The 19,388-nt window shown below is 41.4% G+C and overlaps 2 protein-coding genes across 2 annotated transcripts in view; both read left to right on the top strand.

Annotated features, from left to right (window-relative positions):
• The window catches only part of psmc1b (proteasome 26S subunit, ATPase 1b), a 10,049-nt gene extending 4,914 nt beyond the window's left edge, over positions 1-5,135 (top strand). The window contains exons 7-11 of the mRNA XM_020616967.1: positions 700-796; positions 1,832-2,021; positions 2,972-3,123; positions 3,930-4,084; positions 4,804-5,135. Coding sequence (XP_020472623.1) covers positions 700-796; positions 1,832-2,021; positions 2,972-3,123; positions 3,930-4,084; positions 4,804-4,938 — 729 coding nt within the window. The 3' untranslated portion in view covers positions 4,939-5,135. The remainder of the gene's footprint in view (positions 1-699; positions 797-1,831; positions 2,022-2,971; positions 3,124-3,929; positions 4,085-4,803) is intronic.
• Positions 5,136-10,406: 5,271 nt separating this feature from the next.
• LOC109969805 (calmodulin-alpha-like) overlaps positions 10,407-19,388 on the top strand; it is an 11,440-nt gene continuing 2,458 nt past the window's right edge. Inside the window, exons 1-3 of the mRNA XM_020616979.1 lie at positions 10,407-10,530; positions 16,325-16,355; positions 17,157-17,300. Coding sequence (XP_020472635.1) covers positions 10,528-10,530; positions 16,325-16,355; positions 17,157-17,300 — 178 coding nt within the window. The 5' untranslated portion in view covers positions 10,407-10,527. The remainder of the gene's footprint in view (positions 10,531-16,324; positions 16,356-17,156; positions 17,301-19,388) is intronic.

Below are 19,388 nucleotides of genomic sequence, written 5' to 3'. Positions count from 1 at the left end.
TGGAGTCTGTTTCTGACCGTTTGAGCAGACACATGCAGATTTGTGGCCCGCTGGAGGTCATTTTGCAGGGCTCTGGCAGTGCCCCTCCTGTCCCTCCTTGCACAAAGGTGGAGGTAGCGGTCCTGATACTGGGTTGTTGCCCTCCTACGGCCTCCTCCACATCTCCTGATGTACTGGCCTGTCTCCTGGTAGCGCCTCCATGCTCTGGACACTACGCTGACAGACACAGCAAACCTTCTTGCCACAGCTCGCATTGATGTGCCATCCTGGATGAGCTGCACTACCTGAGCCACTTGTGTGGGTTGTAGACTCCGTCTCATGCTACCACTAGAGTGAAAGCACCGCCAGCATTCAAAAGTGACCAAACCATCAGCCAGAAAGCATAGGAACTGAGAAGTGGTCTGTGGTCACCACCTGCAGAACCACTCCTTTATTGGGGATGTCTTGCTAACTGCCTATGCTTTCCACCTGTTGTTTATTCCATTTGCACAACAGCATGTGGAATTGATTGTCAATCAGTGTTGCTACCTAAGTGGACAGTTTGATTTCACAGAAGTGTGATTGACTTTGAGTTACTTTGTGTTGTTTAAGTGTTCCCTTTATTTTTTTTAGCAGTGTATATCATTTTAATATGTAGGCTAATGTAAATTTGAGTCTTGTCCTCAGATTGACTGTGTAAACCTCTGCTGTTTTAAAAAGGAGTCAGTGGAGCTGCCTCTCACACATCCAGAGTATTATGAAGAGATGGGCATTAAGCCCCCCAAAGGTGTCATCTTATATGGAGCACCTGGCACAGGTAAGTGCTCATTAAACATGTGGTAAACTGTTTTCAGAAGCTAATATCTAGTAACATATAACTTTATAAGAACATAATGGACAAGCGAAATGTACTTCAGTTCAACTTGGCTGTGAATTTCAGTACTACCACTACACAATAGAGATGGATGATGGAACAGAGCCATTGTTGATGGCTGCCAGGCATCACGATGGTGAGCTGCCATGGTGATTTTCCCCCCCCCCCCTCGTACAGCAGTGCCAGTAACACCCACAGTCTTGTTAGCAAAGCTCATTGTGGAAATCGTTCAGGTAGCAGCTTCTGCTAATCCTCACTGTTTCTAGTTTGAATGGCAACCAGTGGGATCATACAGCTGTCGCTAACTAACAACTGTATGCCTTAAATTGATGACAGGATAAAATGAACCTCACTGTTGTCAGGCTTGTGACCCCACTGCAGCTGGTGGAGAAATGGACAGAGCTAAAGAGGCAACATTCTGTAACACCACTGAGTAATCACAGTGAACCAAGTGTTTCTCTTCAGTGGTAACATTATCAACTGATCTCACATCTACATATGATGAGAATGTAGCATATTCTACGGGATGTCGTATACACAAATGGTCATGAAGATCTGTCATCATTTACATTATATTACATATAAAAACAAGCCCTGCACTTTCCTTAGCCTTTTATTTTGTTTCTTTAACCCAAAGTACTGCCAGGTGGGCAAAAAGGTACTTTTAGCTGACATACAGTGCATGAGAGCAAACACCACAGGAAACTGTGTAAGCCTTTGAAAATAAAATGAGTGCAGGTCTTTCTTTCAAAAGTCACAAGAAATTACATTTTGTTCATCAGCGCCTTGCCACAGTCTTTTACTGAAAATATCGACAAATGATACGTCACCGTTGATGTTGGGAACCTGGAAACTAAATTAGCATTTTTTTACCCTCCCTCTGGGTTTTAGTCATTTAGTAATTATATTTTCATTCTAAAAGTATATTTTAAAATGTGAAAATGTTATTCACTGGATTTGCCTTGTTCTGTGTCCCAGGTAAGACGCTGCTCGCCAAGGCTGTAGCCAATCAGACGTCAGCCACCTTCCTGCGTGTGGTGGGCTCGGAACTGATCCAGAAGTACCTGGGAGATGGACCCAAACTGGTGCGAGAGCTCTTCAGGGTTGCAGAGGAGCACGCACCTTCTATTGTCTTTATCGACGAGATCGATGCCATTGGCACAAAAAGGTACACACAGGTCTATTTAAAACAATTTCAGACTGAGAGCATCAGAGTGGTGACAATGTGTCAACCGAGGTGTTGTGGATGACAAGGTGTGACTAGTAAGTGTGAAAACTGGCTGTACCCTTTTCTTTATGTAATACTTAACAGCACATTAATAGTTTCAGGTTCAGTTACTGCTGCAGGTTTTTTGAAATCTGAAAGCCCAATAAACTGGACAATACACCAAGTTATAAATCAAATAGCAGCATCCACATTGTACAGTATTCAAGTTTATGCATGTTCTTCTTAAACTATTTCAGTGTGGTGTTTCACAGAGAACCAAATGGGAGTTCTCTGTTGTAATACTAAATCATATCTTTTTTAAAATCCGTGTTTGGCAGCCAAATCGATAAAAGCTGTAATGTCAGCCCATATTTTGACCAAATTAAATGAATTTAAATGAACGAGTTTGTACATTACTTGAAGCTACATTATGTAATTCAAGATAGTGGTAGCAGTCCACTCTGCTCTGCCCAGCACTCCATGTCCCAGCTCCACTACGCTCTACAACAATCTGCCATGCCCTTCAGATGTTTGTCATTATGAAATTACAATATATGAGAATGAAACAAAACCTACTGATCAAGCAGAAATAATTGAAAATCTCTGATTGGTTAGAGGTCAGTCCCTCTCAAAACCTTTTTAGAAGCTAATATGTTTCCACTGCTGCCAGCGCTGTTCAATGAGTCTGGGTCATAGGAGGCTTCCACAGCACCTCTCCACATTAAGACAAGTTTTGGAGCATAGTTCTACAACAAAAATATTTGAAAGAAGTTACATATTGTAGCTTTAAATAGGACTGTAGCTTTGTACTGGCTTTTTTACAAAAGACAATATGATGGACAAGCTTGAAGTCAAGAACATAGGCTGATGCAGTGGATTCCATACAGAGAAATGTATATGTCCTCTTGTAGGTATGACTCCAATTCTGGAGGTGAGCGGGAGATCCAGAGGACCATGCTGGAGCTTCTCAACCAGCTGGACGGCTTTGACTCGAGGGGAGATGTGAAAGTTATCATGGCTACCAATAGAATAGAAACCCTGGATCCGGCCCTCATCCGACCTGGTCAGTGGGAGTCTGATTGCCTCCGACTCTGCCTGCATCTGTCACTGATCAACTGTCAGCTTTAGGCCTGCACAATACATCATTTTGTGAACGTGATTTAGATCCCTGTGTGATCTCAGTCTCACGTGACAACGATTCTGCTGTGTTTGCATTAGCAGGGAGATGCCTTGCATCAAACCAAGCACTCCCTTTTTCTGGCTGGGCTGCGTTAACCAATAGCAGGAAAGTGCCGAATAGCAGTTGAGGCAGAAATAAATCACTTTGCAGTTATTAGTTGCGGTTATTGGTTAACACAGCATAGGGAGGAAAAGGAAGCACTTAGTTTGATGTAAGGGATCTCACTGCTAATGGAAACAGGACAGAATCATTGTCACGTGAGACTGAGATTGCACGGGGATCTAAATCACGATCGAGTGAGTGCATGTAGTGAGGGTGGGGTGCTGTAGAACAAAACTTTTTTTTTTTTTTTTTTTTTTACTGAATGTAGGCTCCGTTTTCTTTCTCTTTAGCACCACTTGTTAAACAGAGATCCATCAGATGTGCTGTTAAAATGCTTTACTATAAACTATACTATAATATAACTAGTCGTCATAGGCAAAGTAGCTTCCACAGTTATGTTGAATTATTAATGTTTGATTAAATAAACAATTCTGCTCATTGTTTGAATTAGTACATGTGCCGTTTATTATTAATATTAGTTTTAATTGAATATTATTGAAATTCATTTACTAAATGTCAAAACAAAAGTTGAGGAAAGAAGCTCTGCAGGAGCAGTTTGACTTTTTTTTTCTGCTTATCTTTCTCAGGGAGAATTGACCGCAAGATTGAGTTCCCCCTACCTGATGAGAAGACCAAAAGGAGGATCTTCCAGATCCACACCAGCCGCATGACAGTATCAGATGACGTCACCCTTGATGACCTCATCCTGGCAAAGGATGACCTATCAGGAGCGGACATTAAGGTCAGAGCAAGATTGCTGAGCAAAATCTATCAGCCAGTCTCAGCTACATTGTTCTGTGAAGTAGAAAGGAGCCTGCAAATGATTGGTGGGATGGTAGAATACGACACTTTCCAACTTTAGCAAGTTTTGTTTTTGCCTGTGTCCTTACATTACTATTACAGATTTAGTAGTATTTGCTAGAGTACATTCTTTTAAGATCACAGTGGATGCAATCAAACTATCTTGTCACTGGAGGTGTGTTCTCCATGTTATCCTAGCTCAATCTGGTCTGGTTCTGTGACTGCAGCCCTTCAATGATTATTGGTATGCGAGTTCAAAAGGTTTTGATAGCAGGTTTTCTTACACTGCAGCTCAGCAGAAAGGGAAGAGAAAGATGTAGTAGTAAGTTTAACAACCAGGGCTCATCTTGTAAATTATCCTATCAACGAGATTTAACTGTAGAAGGTCATCCATTCAAAAAGATCCAATGTATTTACTATATACTTGGATCCTCACCTCAGTGACTCAACTCTGCTGCCCTCATGTGGAATCGTACAGAATGACACTTTGAAACAGTAGAGTTTCTAAAACAGCTACTTTTTCATTCTCACAGTATTATGAGCTTCCACAACCATTTCTACCATATTTACATTGGTATATAATTCCTCTTTTCTTTCACTGAATCATTTATTAAAGCCTTTACAAAGCGTGACACCTGTTCCTCTCACTGTATCCTCCAGGCCATCTGCACAGAAGCAGGCCTCATGGCTTTGCGAGAGCGCCGAATGAAAGTCACCAATGAAGACTTCAAAAAGTCCAAGGAGAATGTCCTGTACAAGAAGCAGGAGGGCACACCAGAGGGGCTTTACCTCTAACCTTCAAACTTTTGTTTCTCTTACTCCCACCCTCACCCCCACCTCCTATCTACTGCTGTGTGAAAGGGAGGAGACAGCGGTTGTGCTATCTCCACAGAGAGTTTTGATATATTTGTGCATGTAATGTCTGGCTTATCCCACTCTCCTCTTACAGTGATGTGTTGTGACAATAAATATAATGAAAAAAGTCATTGATTTTCTCCTATTTACTTACAGGAGCAGTTTGGCTTGCAGCAACCTCTAAAATATTGTTTGCACAGAAATAACATCTGTTGACATCAGCTCTTCTTTAGATTCCTGCATATTGAGTTCATTGTTGTAATATCTTGAGGGAATTATTTAATTAGTTCGGTCTATGTGTTGTTGCCCTGGGTTTCACTAACAGATTCAATTATATCAGTCATATTTGTTTTCTTACTGTCTTTGCACTTGTGAGGATGAAATACCTGTTATTTCAGCAGCCTAAAGGCCCGAGGGAATTGACTCTTTTCACTGATTAATACAATATTCCTTATGACTCCCACACAATGGATGACATCGCAGACACATAATTAAATGTTGGGGATACACAATAAGGTAAAACACCCTTACTGTAACCTTTAACTTAGACTCCAGGAGCTGCATAATATCAGTGTACTAATGCTTTGCTTTTAAGTCTTTAAAAGGGACTGTTCCTAAGTAATAGAGAGGGGTTAATGCGGCTTTTGGTGCATGTTTGTTTATTTCATATACATGTATCTATGGTAGGGAGATGAGTACAGGCTGATTAGATTTTGCCATCTTCAAATAAGCCTTTAAGTTATTACAACATGATTAAATAAATTCAGCTAAGCTGCCTTTATTGCGTGTCTGAGATGCGGAGAACAGCAGTGCTGATTTAATTCCTCTGTGGAGCCATGTGTAACTCAGTGCTCAGCAGAAAGTGGCCCCATGCTGCAAGCATCTAACCATTTAACAGGGCCATCTCTGGATGCGGGTGAGCCGCTGTTGCACTGCAGCCCCCTCCTCAGAATCACTCTCCTTATTAAATCAGTCAGCACATTCAGCAATAGGAAGGGGGAAAAAAAAAAAACGGCACTTAAATCAAGCGTGACATGCTGGGCTAGAGCGTCTGGGAGCTTTACAAGAAGAGGGGTGTGTGTTCTAATGTGGAATTTGCCCTGTCAGCTCAAGGCATACTCAGGGTTGGGTATCTCTAAACCTCCCCTGTGAGCTCACACATACTGATATGGGATGATATGGCAAGACTGACCATAGTGTTAGCATTCTCCACATTATTGTTCAGCTGCAATGTGACCAGACTGCTCTTAGATAATGCATTTCATATAAAAGCCTTCACAATACATTCTCAAACACATGAATGAACAAGGAACTTCTCAAGAAACCTCAAAGATTACGGGTGTGACGAGGCAATATTAAAACATGACTATAATTCTCCTCAAGGCAAAAGCTGTCTCATGATATCAGTACATCACAGAAGCAGAGCAGAAGCCAGTGTGACACAGTGTGATGATATCTTCACATTAGTGGCAAAAACCTAACTGCCTGCTGTGTTTTAACGCACAGGGCTACGTTGATCAGGGAGGTGAGGGGTTGCAGGGATGTATAATATGACCACTTTATGATGCATCAACGTGAATGACTTCATCCATGTTTCCACCCCATGAGTTTCTGTTGTGTTCTGGTTAGCCATGCTGCCTACTGTACCAATTCTACCACCAGTGTGTCGGCACTGATAGATTTAAAAAAAAAAAAGTTTAACATCCAGTACTAATGAAAACGCATGATGTGTCATTATGATGTGTTCATTGTCGTCCAAATCTGACAGCGAATAGCAGTGAATTCTCAAGCTAACAAGATAAACAAAAGTCTTCTTCCCATGGGCGTCCACATCCTGAATTTCTCCTGTATGTGACTGGTCAATGCAGCGCGTTTGCTGGACGATGTCACTGTCCGGTGCAGTGCCTTGAGGGTGAAAATAGCACAGAAGGTCACACACAGCTTCAGTTAGAAATTAGAAGCTCAAGCATAGTTCATGCACAGTTCTAAGGTCTGAAAAGGCTCATACAAAATCATACAGGAGAGAAGCTAGTCAGTTGAGTTTGTGGCAAAACCTTTTACACTGCTTGTATATTGTCTTTTACTGCATATGATAATCCAAACTCAAAGTAGAACTGAAGTGACACTTATTACAAGATGATTAGTTAAAACAGTTCAACATGCACCTGTCTTCTTATGCATTTTGTGACTTTCATTTGAATAAAATACAATTTTTCCTGTCATATGTTAAAATATCATCTCATCTCATGAGTTAAGTACTAAGCCTGTCATATGTTAAAATATCATCTCATGAGTTAAGTCTATCATCACACCCCTACTAAAGACTACCATACAATCTACTGCTTACCAATTCCTAACCTGAATTATTATGACAGCCATGTAGAATCTTGACTAACTGTTATCAGATACCTCACGTAAACTCTTTTGTATTCCAGGAAAATAAACAACAATGCCTGGTGCTGCTGTACAATGTACAGTAATAATATTGTATGAGAAAGAGTGGGAGAGGCAAAGCAGTAAGAAGCATGCTTATGTAATAGACATTTCTGTTGATAAAGAGGACAAAACACTGAACACATTCAGTAAGTCCTGATTAGTTCCAGTAGATTAACAAATGGAACAGCTCAACTTGGGTTAGAGTTACTTAACCTAATGAGGAGACTGCAAATAGTCTGGACTGCAGAGATTTGCTACACTGTGTTCATAAAAATAAGTTAACATGAACTAAAAAATGTTTTTCTTCAGTGTTTATCTGGGTTAACATTAGGTGTATCAGCCATCAGTGTAACAGTTACGTTAGTGAAAATAATACTGCATACAGTACATATTAGGGAAAGGGTGATGTGAGTTTTTCTTAATACAGTTCAGTGCATGATATCGTGTGTACGATTCGATTCAATCACAATACAATCAAAAATTCAATGTCAACAATGTATGACTAGCTGCTATGTTTTGTTATATGTCGCTAGACAAAACAATACATATTGTGACGCTTTTGTATTGCAATATATTGAATGTAGATATACCGTCCCATCCTTAATACAAATGCACACACAATGAATATCTACTGTATCCCCTTTTAGTTCTTGCTACAGTAAGGTACACTGTAAACCCTGTCAGTTTGAAATAGGTCTCACAAGATTTTCTGATCAAGGATGGTAAATTATCCAAGTTCCCTTAAAAAATTTCAAGTTGTATCGTTATTTCCATTCTTATTCGTCTAGTTTAGTGATGTTATAGTGATGCAAACCTGCAGCCTTGAATGGGGATGACCTCTGTCCAATGAATCAAAACAGAAACCATAATAGACTAACACATTTCAGTGAATTAAAGACATGTAGGCCCATATATGGTTAAGCCTAAGTGTAGGCCCCACACTCTTCATACTGTTTATTAAGACCTGTCCTGTCTTCATCAAGTGTCCTGGCACATCTCTCTTCCGTGTTCCCGGGTGGCTACTGTAACGACTGTTCATGACTTCTACACTTTGTCCACTGGGTGGTGCTTTTGGCAGGTATTGTTCACACGCTTAAACAGGCGGGGGTAGGGGGGACTCATAAGTATGTGCGGACTGTTATGACAGCACCGCCATACTATCTGCTTTGCTATAATCTGCGTCGTCATTATACTTGCCTAAGTGTCCTATTCCGGGGGCAGATATGTTATCTTGAGCAAATAACACAACCAACAAGCTCGTTTTCTAAATGAAATACAATGCACCCCACCTCTGTACCCCCCTAACAAATGGGCAGCAACTTTGTCATGCTTTATTGTTAATTTCAAGCAGGCCTACCAGACTTTGTATTAATAGCCAATAGTACGTCTGCGCACTTCCCATATCGAGCCTATCAAACCTTTACCCCGCACCAATGAAAACCACATACCACATAGTCACATTTTCCATACGTCGCGACCAAACAAACCTAAATAATTATAGACAATAATAAAACAGCTGAACGGTGCGCTTGTTTTTAAGTTTCCTGTATTTATATTTATTATATCTCTACCAAGTGCCACTGCCTGGTGCAATGCAGGTCCCATGTAGCCAATCAATGCGGCTGACACATGGAGTATAATATTGCAGGTCTGCAGCGGCCAATCAGAAACGCCATCACACACCGGCACAGCAAATTCTCCAGCGACAACCAGGCTCCAGCCTACACCAGATGTATCCTTCCGCGGCCGAAAACTAGTTCTCTGTTAGCAGACAATAACGCTGTCTGTGGAATAACAACAAGCTAGATGGACAGGTGACAGCTTCATAATGCGCCATTCAGGATTTTATGTAAAGCTCATTAATACATATATTTGGAGAAGTTGTGAGGGCTCACAATTATGGTCTCAAATTTAAAGGTGCAGTCTGAATATTTTTAAACGTGAGTTTCATTCCGATGTTAAATACTACATGGTATAGCAATGAAATTATACATAAATTGATGATAAAACACATTTTGTCAACATGAATTGGGTCTTTGGTAAATTTACAGAAATATTAGCCTAAATAGCAATAATAGACTTAATGGAATTTTAGGATAGCTTTGTTTTTGTCATTACAGCCAATTTGTCAAATACTTCTAATGCATTAATAAGTTTTGGTTCTTGATGAACACATATTGCATTATAACACACACACACACACACACATATATATATACAGAAAACCTGGTGTACTCCTTTCATGTACATATATATCTTTTTTTTGTTTAGGACATTGATGATACTACAGTTAATTTCAGATTGTGTTTTCTGCCTGCTCAAAGTGAATTATGTTATTTATGTAAGCCATAATACCCCACAATAGCATATAGGCTTAACTTTGTCACCTTATTTTGCTAGTTCATCTACTTTTGCCTGAAAGCTCCTGCAGGCCCTACCAATGAACTACCTAAAATATCATCTCTTGCAGGTTATGTTAATAAAACAAAAAGTGTGGCCTCCAGTAGGTGATTAAATGAGGCAAACATCCATGTGAAACAGTAGCCCAATATATAGAAACAATTCATCATCATCATTGCATCATCTGAATTCATCATTCAAACTTTCCTTAAAGGACCTTGTTCATGTATGACTTACATTTGTTTGAAAATGTTTCAAGTGATGTAGGCTAGATCCATGTTTTAATGGAAACAACATATTATCTGTTGGAGGTTTGATGCTCATGTTTACTGTTTTATGTAGCCTATTCAGCAAATACGGGCTACAGTTTTAATATAGCCTACACCCTGAAAACATTATCCTATAAACGTGGGGTTTGCAGTCACTTGATATTACTGTAAGAGTAGTCTTCACGCACTGCAGGCACTCGGTGATTGGCACATTTTCTGCTTGAGGCCTGTGGTGCTGCAACAGCCCTGAATTGAAATAAGGAAGTAAGTGATCAGTTCTAGTGTGGCGGAGGGATACACAGACAATCCCCATTCTGGCCACGGCCAATATACACACTCCTAACCCGCCAGTGGAACTCCATCTAAGGAACGACCACAGTCGTTGTCTGCCTCCATAGACCAACAAGCACACAACCCATCCGACATGGTATGTATTGTCATTCATTCTGTGTAGAAAGGCAAATACGTTTTAATTGTAGGAAAGCCTGGTTCTACCAGTGCAAACCTAGTGTAGCTTAACTTAATGCTTTTCCGTTCCTGTATTTGCTTTTCAGTCATTGCTTCATCTTATCGTATGCATAGAGGAGGCGCAAACGCCCGCAAACGCCTTTTTTATGTTTTTCCTAGTGCATTATATAACGTCATTGTAAAGCCATATTATAGACTGTCTGTGTTCGTCTTAGCATGTTTGTGTCTGAAATAATGTTCACTTTCAAAATGGGACCGTATTTCTCATAACTGCGCAGTTCATAGCATTACAGCAGTTTGGGCTATCCGGCTGTCTTGGGTCAAGTAGCTGGTTTATGGCTGAATGGTGCAGATCGAATTAATTCTTGGACTAGATAGCTACAGTGGTGACGGAATAAATAGCACGCTATTCTTAGTTATTACAGCATAATTCTACGGCCATAAGTGCATTAGGGTACATTTTACAATCCGCCTTAAGGAATGCAGACGTGCTGGGGAGCGCATGTATAGGAGAGCCATACAGTGACGTCTCCTAACAGAGCCAGCATGTTACAAGACATGTTAGAGAGACATTCATGGTTTAAATTCTCTAACCGCTGTACACGCGGTTTGAGCGCGGCAAAGCCGCGAATGGCGGCTCCTCTCGTCATGAGGAAGACGAGCTGGCTGCGTTTGGCTCCCCGTGTTCTCGGTTGCACCATCTTGCAGCTCGAGCCGTGCCACGACCAGGAAAGGCACTAATGTATTTCGTCAGTGTTCCGCAACGGAAACTGATCATCCTCTACAAGGTTATGGTTACAGTGAATCGCCTGGCCTGTGTGGACTACAGACAACGATATCAGACGCAGTTCCACCTTCACTGCAGGCGCCCAGGATTTATCTTAGGCGGTGTTATCTGGTTTATGTCTGCTGATTTGGTTGCCTCTTTGCAAATTTTCGATGTTATGCAAATGTGAGACCCGTGTGAGTTGTCAAAGAAGCTCTTTCTGGCACTGGCTACCACAAAACATCAACAGCATTATATTTTGTTGATTTCTTCCAAATCAGTACAAGACCAAATACTCTGAAATATGAAAATTACAGGACTGTCATGCTACTCTACAGCTTATGTTTAATAAAGCAATGTATTATTATGTAACAACTTAAAATCTGTTGAACCATAAGGTTCCACTAGGCCACAGCGACTTGCAAAATGTATAGCTAAACATGCACCTTAGCATGTCATTCATTTTAACCCCCCCACCCCCCAGATACTTTACTTATGGAGAAGTCACCAAGTGGAAATGAGCTTGGATGTGGAAAAGAGGCCTTGAGGCGAATCCACTGTTTATCAAGCTTGATAGACCATTAATAGCCCAAGTATAACTCTTATACCTCATTTCCCCCTCTGCTGTAATCAAATAGCCCATATATGGTATCAAGCTACAATGCAGTTTCACATTGCAGTGCCGTGCAGTAATTGGTGTTTAAAGTGGAATTGTTATGGCGTTAGCTTGCATATCAGTGTCTCTAAAGTTTAATCCACAGGTATAGGCTGCTTGTCAGCATCAATACACTCACTGAAGTGGAAACAACCTCCTGCATTGTGGCGAAAGTATCAGATGCATAGTCGGACTATGCTAAGGCCTTATCTTATTGCTGTTACGCTCTTGTTTGCTGATGCATGTTTAGTAACTTGAAGGACATCTGATCTGCTGCAATTAATAATTCATATGCTTGGCGGCAACACCTAGCCATGTCCCATGTTTCCAGTGTCCAGGAGCAATAAAGTGCTCTTTGTGGTGCAGAGGAGCACCCAGCCACTTACCACCCCCAGGCCATATGGTGGACTGGTACAGGGAAGCTGGTGTTGTTTACACCCATCCTTTATCCCTCCTCCCCTCCAGCATGGCCCTGAAGCCTCACTGTCTTTTGTCCAGCATTTCTGTGGAGCTCAGTGCTGTTATAGAAAGGGTGTGTGTGTGTGTGTGTGTGTGTGACAACAGTTCTTTGTGTTTGTGCTTGCGTCATGCTGAATAGAAGTGTGTGTGGGTGTGTGTGTCACACATCTGTCAGAGTGATAGCTGGCTTTGCACCTTTAACTTGAATATAGAGAAGCTCCTTCATGAATTGTTTGGGCACCTCACAGCGACAGATCAGCAAATGAAAAAGGCCTGTAAAGCATTGCCAAAGAAGAAAACCACTGTTGGCATTCTCTCACACCATTTTGCATCCCCTATCAAATTAAGCTTTGTTTGTTTGTACAAGTGTGATATGGCATCAAGTGAGAGCAAAAGATAATGTTCACTGGCCCAGTGAACTGCCTTCTGTCTCCTACAGTCCTGTTTGGAACACATTGCTGGGTCTGGCTGCCTAGGCAACAGTGGGAGTGGTCGACATCACCATGCCAGTGGACCACTGGCATGGTGATGCAGAGCACCCGTCCCATCCCTAAACATACACATACAGTACACACACACACTCCCTGTCCTCTACAAGTTGTTATTAAGACTGGGAGCCTGGCAGCAAAAAGCCTTGTGCATAAGACACTATGGATGGTGAATCACAGGGAGTTTCCTCTGAACAGTATATTCCATATATATAGGGAAAAAGAGACACATAGAGGGGAAAGGTCTGGAAGAGGAGGAGGAGGAGCTGGTATTGGCTGAAGTCCAAGTGCCAGTAAAAAACAAAGACCAAGGAGAGATGATAGGGATGGGCCGGTAGACGGCCTTGTGGTGCATCAGCATTGTGAGGCCCAGGCAACTTGGGCTTAAGCCAGGGGAGGATCCATAGCACTGAGTCACCTAACCCCACACCCAGTCTGCTTGGAGAGACAGCAGGAGACAGAAGGAGGCAGCAAAGCTACAACAGGAGTGACTAGGGTCGCAAAATTATGTGAATTTTCAAAGTTGGAAACTTTCTATGGGAATTAATGGGGATAAACTGGAAATTTACAAAACTGCTGATTAGCCGATAAAGAGGGAACTGAAATGTAGTTGGGGGGAAAAAAACACCTTGTAGCATAATCAGATTTGATGCTAATTCAGTCACATTTCTACCCTGTGCATTTCTCAATCACACGCACACAGCACACTACTCACTGCAGGGCTACAGAGGTCATGCCCCCTGCATACACTGTGCAGTCCTCAATCATATGTAAAGATAATTTCTAGAATCCTGCATACTATAGCAGGACTACTGAAACCACACTGCTGCATTGGAGTCCAAGGACTACATCCAGTCAAATAGGTTTGATTACTAGGGTGAATATGTTTGATTTATGGTATTTATGGAGTTTAACTGGGAAACACTAAATCAAAATGTGTTTTTGTACAGTAGCTAGCTAGGAAACAGACATGGAGGATGAAGAGACTTGAAAGGCTGAAAGGATTGCAAGGAAAAATGCAGAACCCATTAATGGCAGTTTTTTTTTTTGTTGCTTTTTTTTTACATTTACATACATGAATGGAATTTTACATTGGGGTGGGGGGAATCATAGGTAATATGTTTATTTTATTCAACATTCATGCATTTTTGTTGTTCAATGACAAAATACATTCAAGTTCTACTCAGAAATAAATCTAAGTCAAAAATGTCGTTTTTAAAATTTGTACAAGTTTGCATGCATGTCTGCTTATGACCAAACCAAATGTTTATATTTATGTTTGTATATGGTACAGTTTGTGTAAATAACCACAAATTTCAAATTAATTCCCATATATTCCTGTTAATTCCCATGGAAAGTTTCCAAGTTGGAATATTTCCAAATTTTCCAGGATTAAATTCCCATGCAAAGTCTCTGAAAATTTTCCACCCCTTTGCAAACCTAGGAATGACACAACATGACATAGACCGGTGTCCGATGCAAGACAGAAAGGGAGACTCATCAACAGAGATTAACGTGAGGACAACTAAAGAGATAAGAGGGACAAAGGAAAATGGCAGATGAAAATACAAAGGTGAAAATGAAAATATCGGTCAAGCTGGGCGGCATGTTAGCATCAACAGCACTGTTTTGTCTCGTGACATTTCTCTCTGTCACAGATAGAAATGGAGACAGGAAGAGGGTGAAAGGAGGGAGCAGAAAAGCAAGCGCTGTTGTGTGCGGAGCAGGTTATTGAATCCTGTCAGCTAATTGTATGAGAGCTGCTGAAGTTATCCGTGCCTGTGGCTGGGTCAATCCTCCTGTGGGCTGCTGCTACTCAGGCCATAAGGAGAAGCCTTTTGTTTTTGAAAAGATAAAGGTCAAGTGCGCAGTGTGTCTGCTCAATCTTATCCAGTCTAACCAAATCTAGCCATTATGAAACATCTAATTTACAAAATGAAATACCCTCACCTCCAAACATGCTTAACGAGGTTCAGGTTCCACAGCCATTGGATTTAAGGATGACGACTGATAGCGGATGTGTGCTTGGTTGTATCCAAAACTAGATTGCTTTTACAAACACGTAAAAGCACTGATGGGCTACAGCAGTTTGCTCTGAGGCAGAACTGGCCAGTCTGACTAATTCACTAGAAACATGGGGAGGGAAACTATTGGTGTTGAGGAAGAATGCCATTAAGTGAGGCTCTGTGTGCGTGCGTGTGCTAGAGTTTGCATGAATGTATGTTAGTGTGCGAGTATATGTACTTGTCTGTGACTGCTGTGTGTGCTATTTCTTAGGTGCCAAGTACAATGTCATTGTGGTCTGTTAACAATAAAAAAACAAACTCCTTTTTTTTCTAAAGCACAGATGACAGGGGGTACCTGTGGGAGTTATGTGCACCGCAAGCTCTGTATTCACACTTCACTGCTGAGGGAGTTAGTCTGAAATCACTGGCTTCTTTAACAAAGAAGCCTGATCTATCTATGTGAAAAGCCTGGCAGCGGATGTTGGCTTCCGAGCCATTTAAAGCTTGTGTGAGTCACTATCAGCCATTCGAGTCCTAGTTAGTGGAGGGAACAAGTTGGGAGGGGAAGCACCAGGGCAGCCCAGCAGGCCTGTCTTCCTGTTGGTAGGACCATGGAAAATACTCCTATAGCGATATGTCCTGAAACAAACCCACCTGTCTAGAGACAGCACTTCATCCATTTTATTACACTATCTTATTGCCCAGCAGTCCCTCTTCCAAGGACTGCCACAGTATAGCCTACTTTTGTACAATCCCACTCATCGGCTGGAAGTTTAACTTCATGCATTAACTTTGTCAAACCTTCTGTGTTAGCTTTCTAGAAGTCTGTCACCACAATCACACACATAACCTTTAAACACATCTAAATACGCCTCTATCAGTATGAGCCAAGTTGCATAATTGACTATCATCATCAATATAGTTTCTAATACAAGAGTCAGACTGGAGTTGAGAAAGACTCCAGTTGGCATTAAAGCATTTAAAGGATAGAAGCAGAGTCATTTGAAGAGAGCTTAGATTTTAAAATACCATTTAGGGAAGAAATGTAAAGGAAATCTTATGTTACAGATATTAGAATAATTGTATTTGCTGATTCACACTCCCCAGTGGATTGGACGCTAGCTATTGTAGCTATCAGTTAATCTGGGTTATTGTCATTGGTAAATCTTGGCAGCTCCAAGAGTAAATTCCAGTCCAGGCCTCTGGTGATGGCCAACAAACCCCTGAACACTGTGGTCAGTGTTAAGCTGGGTTGTGTCTGGTGGGTAGGGATCACCTAGAATGTAATGATGAAACAGTTTAGGATTTGGAATAATTGCCTTGTTGAATAAGCTGTTTGTTTGTAACTCTCCCCCGCTTCTGTTTTCCCCCCACTACAGGCTGACCAACTAACAGAGGAGCAGATTGCAGGTAGGAAGAGTGGGATTTTTTCCTTCTTTACTTCCCTCACAGCCAAGTCCTTTCTTCACATATTTACTGGTTGCTGGTGGGTCAGTTCCACTCTGTAGACGGTGGCTGGTTTTCATGTTACATATATATATAGACACGAATTGAAACCGACTTTTGAAGAATTTGGGACCCACCCTCCCTTGGTAGATTATTAGCTTTTCAAAAATGAACAGGAAGTATTGGAGAGAAGAAATTACAGCATGTCATGAGTCAGGACTGAAACCCTTAAGGTGTATAGACCGTTTTTCACTTTTCCTACAAATAGTTTCATTCAGGCACCTTGACATTCTTGATAAATAAATTATGTGCGCTCTGTAACAAAACCGGAGGTTATACAATTTCTTCTTGGTCAAGCCCCTTATGTGGATAATTAGCTTGTGCTAAGCCTCCAAAGTTGATGCTGAATATTGCCTGCAGTTCCCTGGATGGGTTTCTGTGGCTTAGTCGTATAAGCAGCCAATTGATGCACTCATTGTTCTTATAGTGAAAGCCTTTTGCCTTTTCAGCCTCATGCCATTTCTTTCACAGGTGATGTAAGATCTGTATGGTTTCAGAGCTCAGCACATTTGCAACTTCAGTTTTGTTTACGCCCACGCCATCTTACAGACAAGCATGAGCTGAACTAACACAGCCCCTGTAGTCACATGGCAAACAAGAATCCGTTAATTTTTTGGACCTGGCTGCAGTATCCTCACATAACCAGTTTGCGTAACTGCACAGCAGCAGTAAGCTAAGCTTTCACTCTTACCTCCACCTCTGCAGAGTTCAAGGAGGCTTTCTCCTTATTCGACAAGGATGGTGACGGCACCATCACTACCAAAGAGCTTGGCACCGTTATGAGGTCGCTGGGCCAGAACCCCACAGAGGCTGAACTGCAGGACATGATCAATGAGGTGGACGCTGACGGTCAGTGCTTGATTTATCCACAACATTAATAGCTATGTGTTACTGCTATCTCATTTATCAGTAATAAATACATTCTCTTTTAAGGATGATGCCAAATGAAGAAACTGTTTTGTGCTATTGTATCTCTTTTAATTCGTTATAACTGATTATTCTTCAACCACATTGCTGAGATATTAGTAATATTAGTAGGAGTTTCTGGCTATAAAATTCATCTAACGTGTTAAATCCTGAAAAGGGACCTCAGTTACAGTGCAAAGAGAACTCTGTCACAGTTCCTGCAAGATCATAAACATTTGTGTCACTTTGTGTCTGGGATGCCAAAATATATTCACTGGACACATTGAGTATTCACCTCAAGCTTAATTAACTGGGAAACCAAGGTGGCTGATCAATTAAATCAAATCAAATTTTACTAAATTTTATTGACAAAAGCGAGAGGGAAGCATTTTAATAATGAGGTTTAATATGATTCCTGTTCACATCACCATTTTTAATCAACCACAAAACCTGCAACTGTTAGTCCAAGATGCAGAACGGTAAAAGCTACACATCTTTCCAAATTCAGTTTTAATTCAAGACAAGTACAGGTACGGGGCTTCAGAAGGTTTAGCCACTGATTTAACTTCTGGGGAAATGGAACCCTAACTGTGCATCAGCATTTCATTGCACGACTTCAGTGATAAAACCTCTGTTACAGGCAGATGAGGGATTAAATAGGCATCCATTACTGCTCATTTCAAAACAGATCAGCGCTGTTGTTGCCCACTTCCCTCCCTTTTCTGCCAACTGTCGACCAGTTGTCTAAGCCAACTATCTGTCCAGCTTTATTTTCAGATGACATGTCCCTCTGTGTCAGCAGTTGTGTGACTGTGTGTTCAGCTTCACATACCTGACAATGTCAGGGATATAGATGTGCAGGAAGTGCTTTCAGTGCTAAGGAGGAGAATAGGCAGAGTGTTGCTGCCCCATGCCGATCGCCATAATTCAGACAGATTCTTCTATTCTATTCTTTATCCTCCACTGCAGTGTCTCTTAGAGGTAATTGGAAGAGAGTTAACAGAGAGAAAGAGACAAATATATACAAAGGCGTTTGTAAAGTTGGCTAGTAGGTCTCAAGATGGCCGTCCTTGGACAGTAGAGTTGAGGATGTTAGCTGTCAGTGAGGTCTGTTCTGTTTCTGTCAGTTCATAGGATTTCATAAATGGGACCGCAATGATTAGGAGAAATCAATTGCACCACAGCTTGGCTACCCCTTTATTGAAATGTCCTCCCACCATCCTCAGCGCCCTCCCTCTATCCTTCAGTTACACCCAAGAGCAACCACACACACACACACACAATTACTAACATCCCCTTGTTCTGCCTCTGCCTCCCTTGGCTGATGCAATCTAGGTCAGACAGCAATGAAGCTAGTAATGGAAAATAAAAGTGGTTACATAAGGCCTCTCAGCGTTTTGCACACCCAGTACCCACATCAGCATCTATGGGATGTCAGCTGGCCCATTCAAAATCGGCTTTATTTACCAAACAAGGGAGGCTGTGGCAAAGAAATACGATAAAAGAAAGAGTGGAGGGAAGGGTTTAGCTGGACACAGAGCTGTTAACAGGAACGGTGTTGGTGTTTGGATTATAAAAACTGCAATTTATCACCATCATGGATGACAGTACCAAAATGAATCACTGCTGTTTATCTCACAACCACACATGCCTGATGTGATACTGGGGCTCTATATTCCTGGTATAAACAGAACATAATGAGGTGACCTGTATTAAAAAAGATCAAATTATGTTTGAGACAAGATAAAACAATTTAATTAGGGATTAAACAACATTAGACAACATTTCAAGCTGCAGCCCTGACACACCACTTATCATTACACAATGCTATCCATCTTTCTCGTCTCAGGGATGGAGGTCAGTCTTATAATGCAGGGAAAAACCATGACCACACAAGTGTGCCGAGATGCTTCAGCCTTCTATAGTTTGCATCAGCACCTCTTATGTGTAATCGCACCATCTCCCACTCGGTTCACTCCTTACATTCTCTCCTCTTCACATCTCCCTCATCTCTTATCTCCCTCTCTACCG

The sequence above is a fragment of the Monopterus albus genome, unplaced genomic scaffold (genome assembly GCF_001952655.1).
Source record: "Monopterus albus unplaced genomic scaffold, M_albus_1.0 scaffold182.1, whole genome shotgun sequence".
Taxonomy (NCBI): Eukaryota; Metazoa; Chordata; class Actinopteri; order Synbranchiformes; family Synbranchidae; genus Monopterus; species Monopterus albus.
This window is presented reverse-complemented; position numbering and strand designations above follow the sequence as displayed.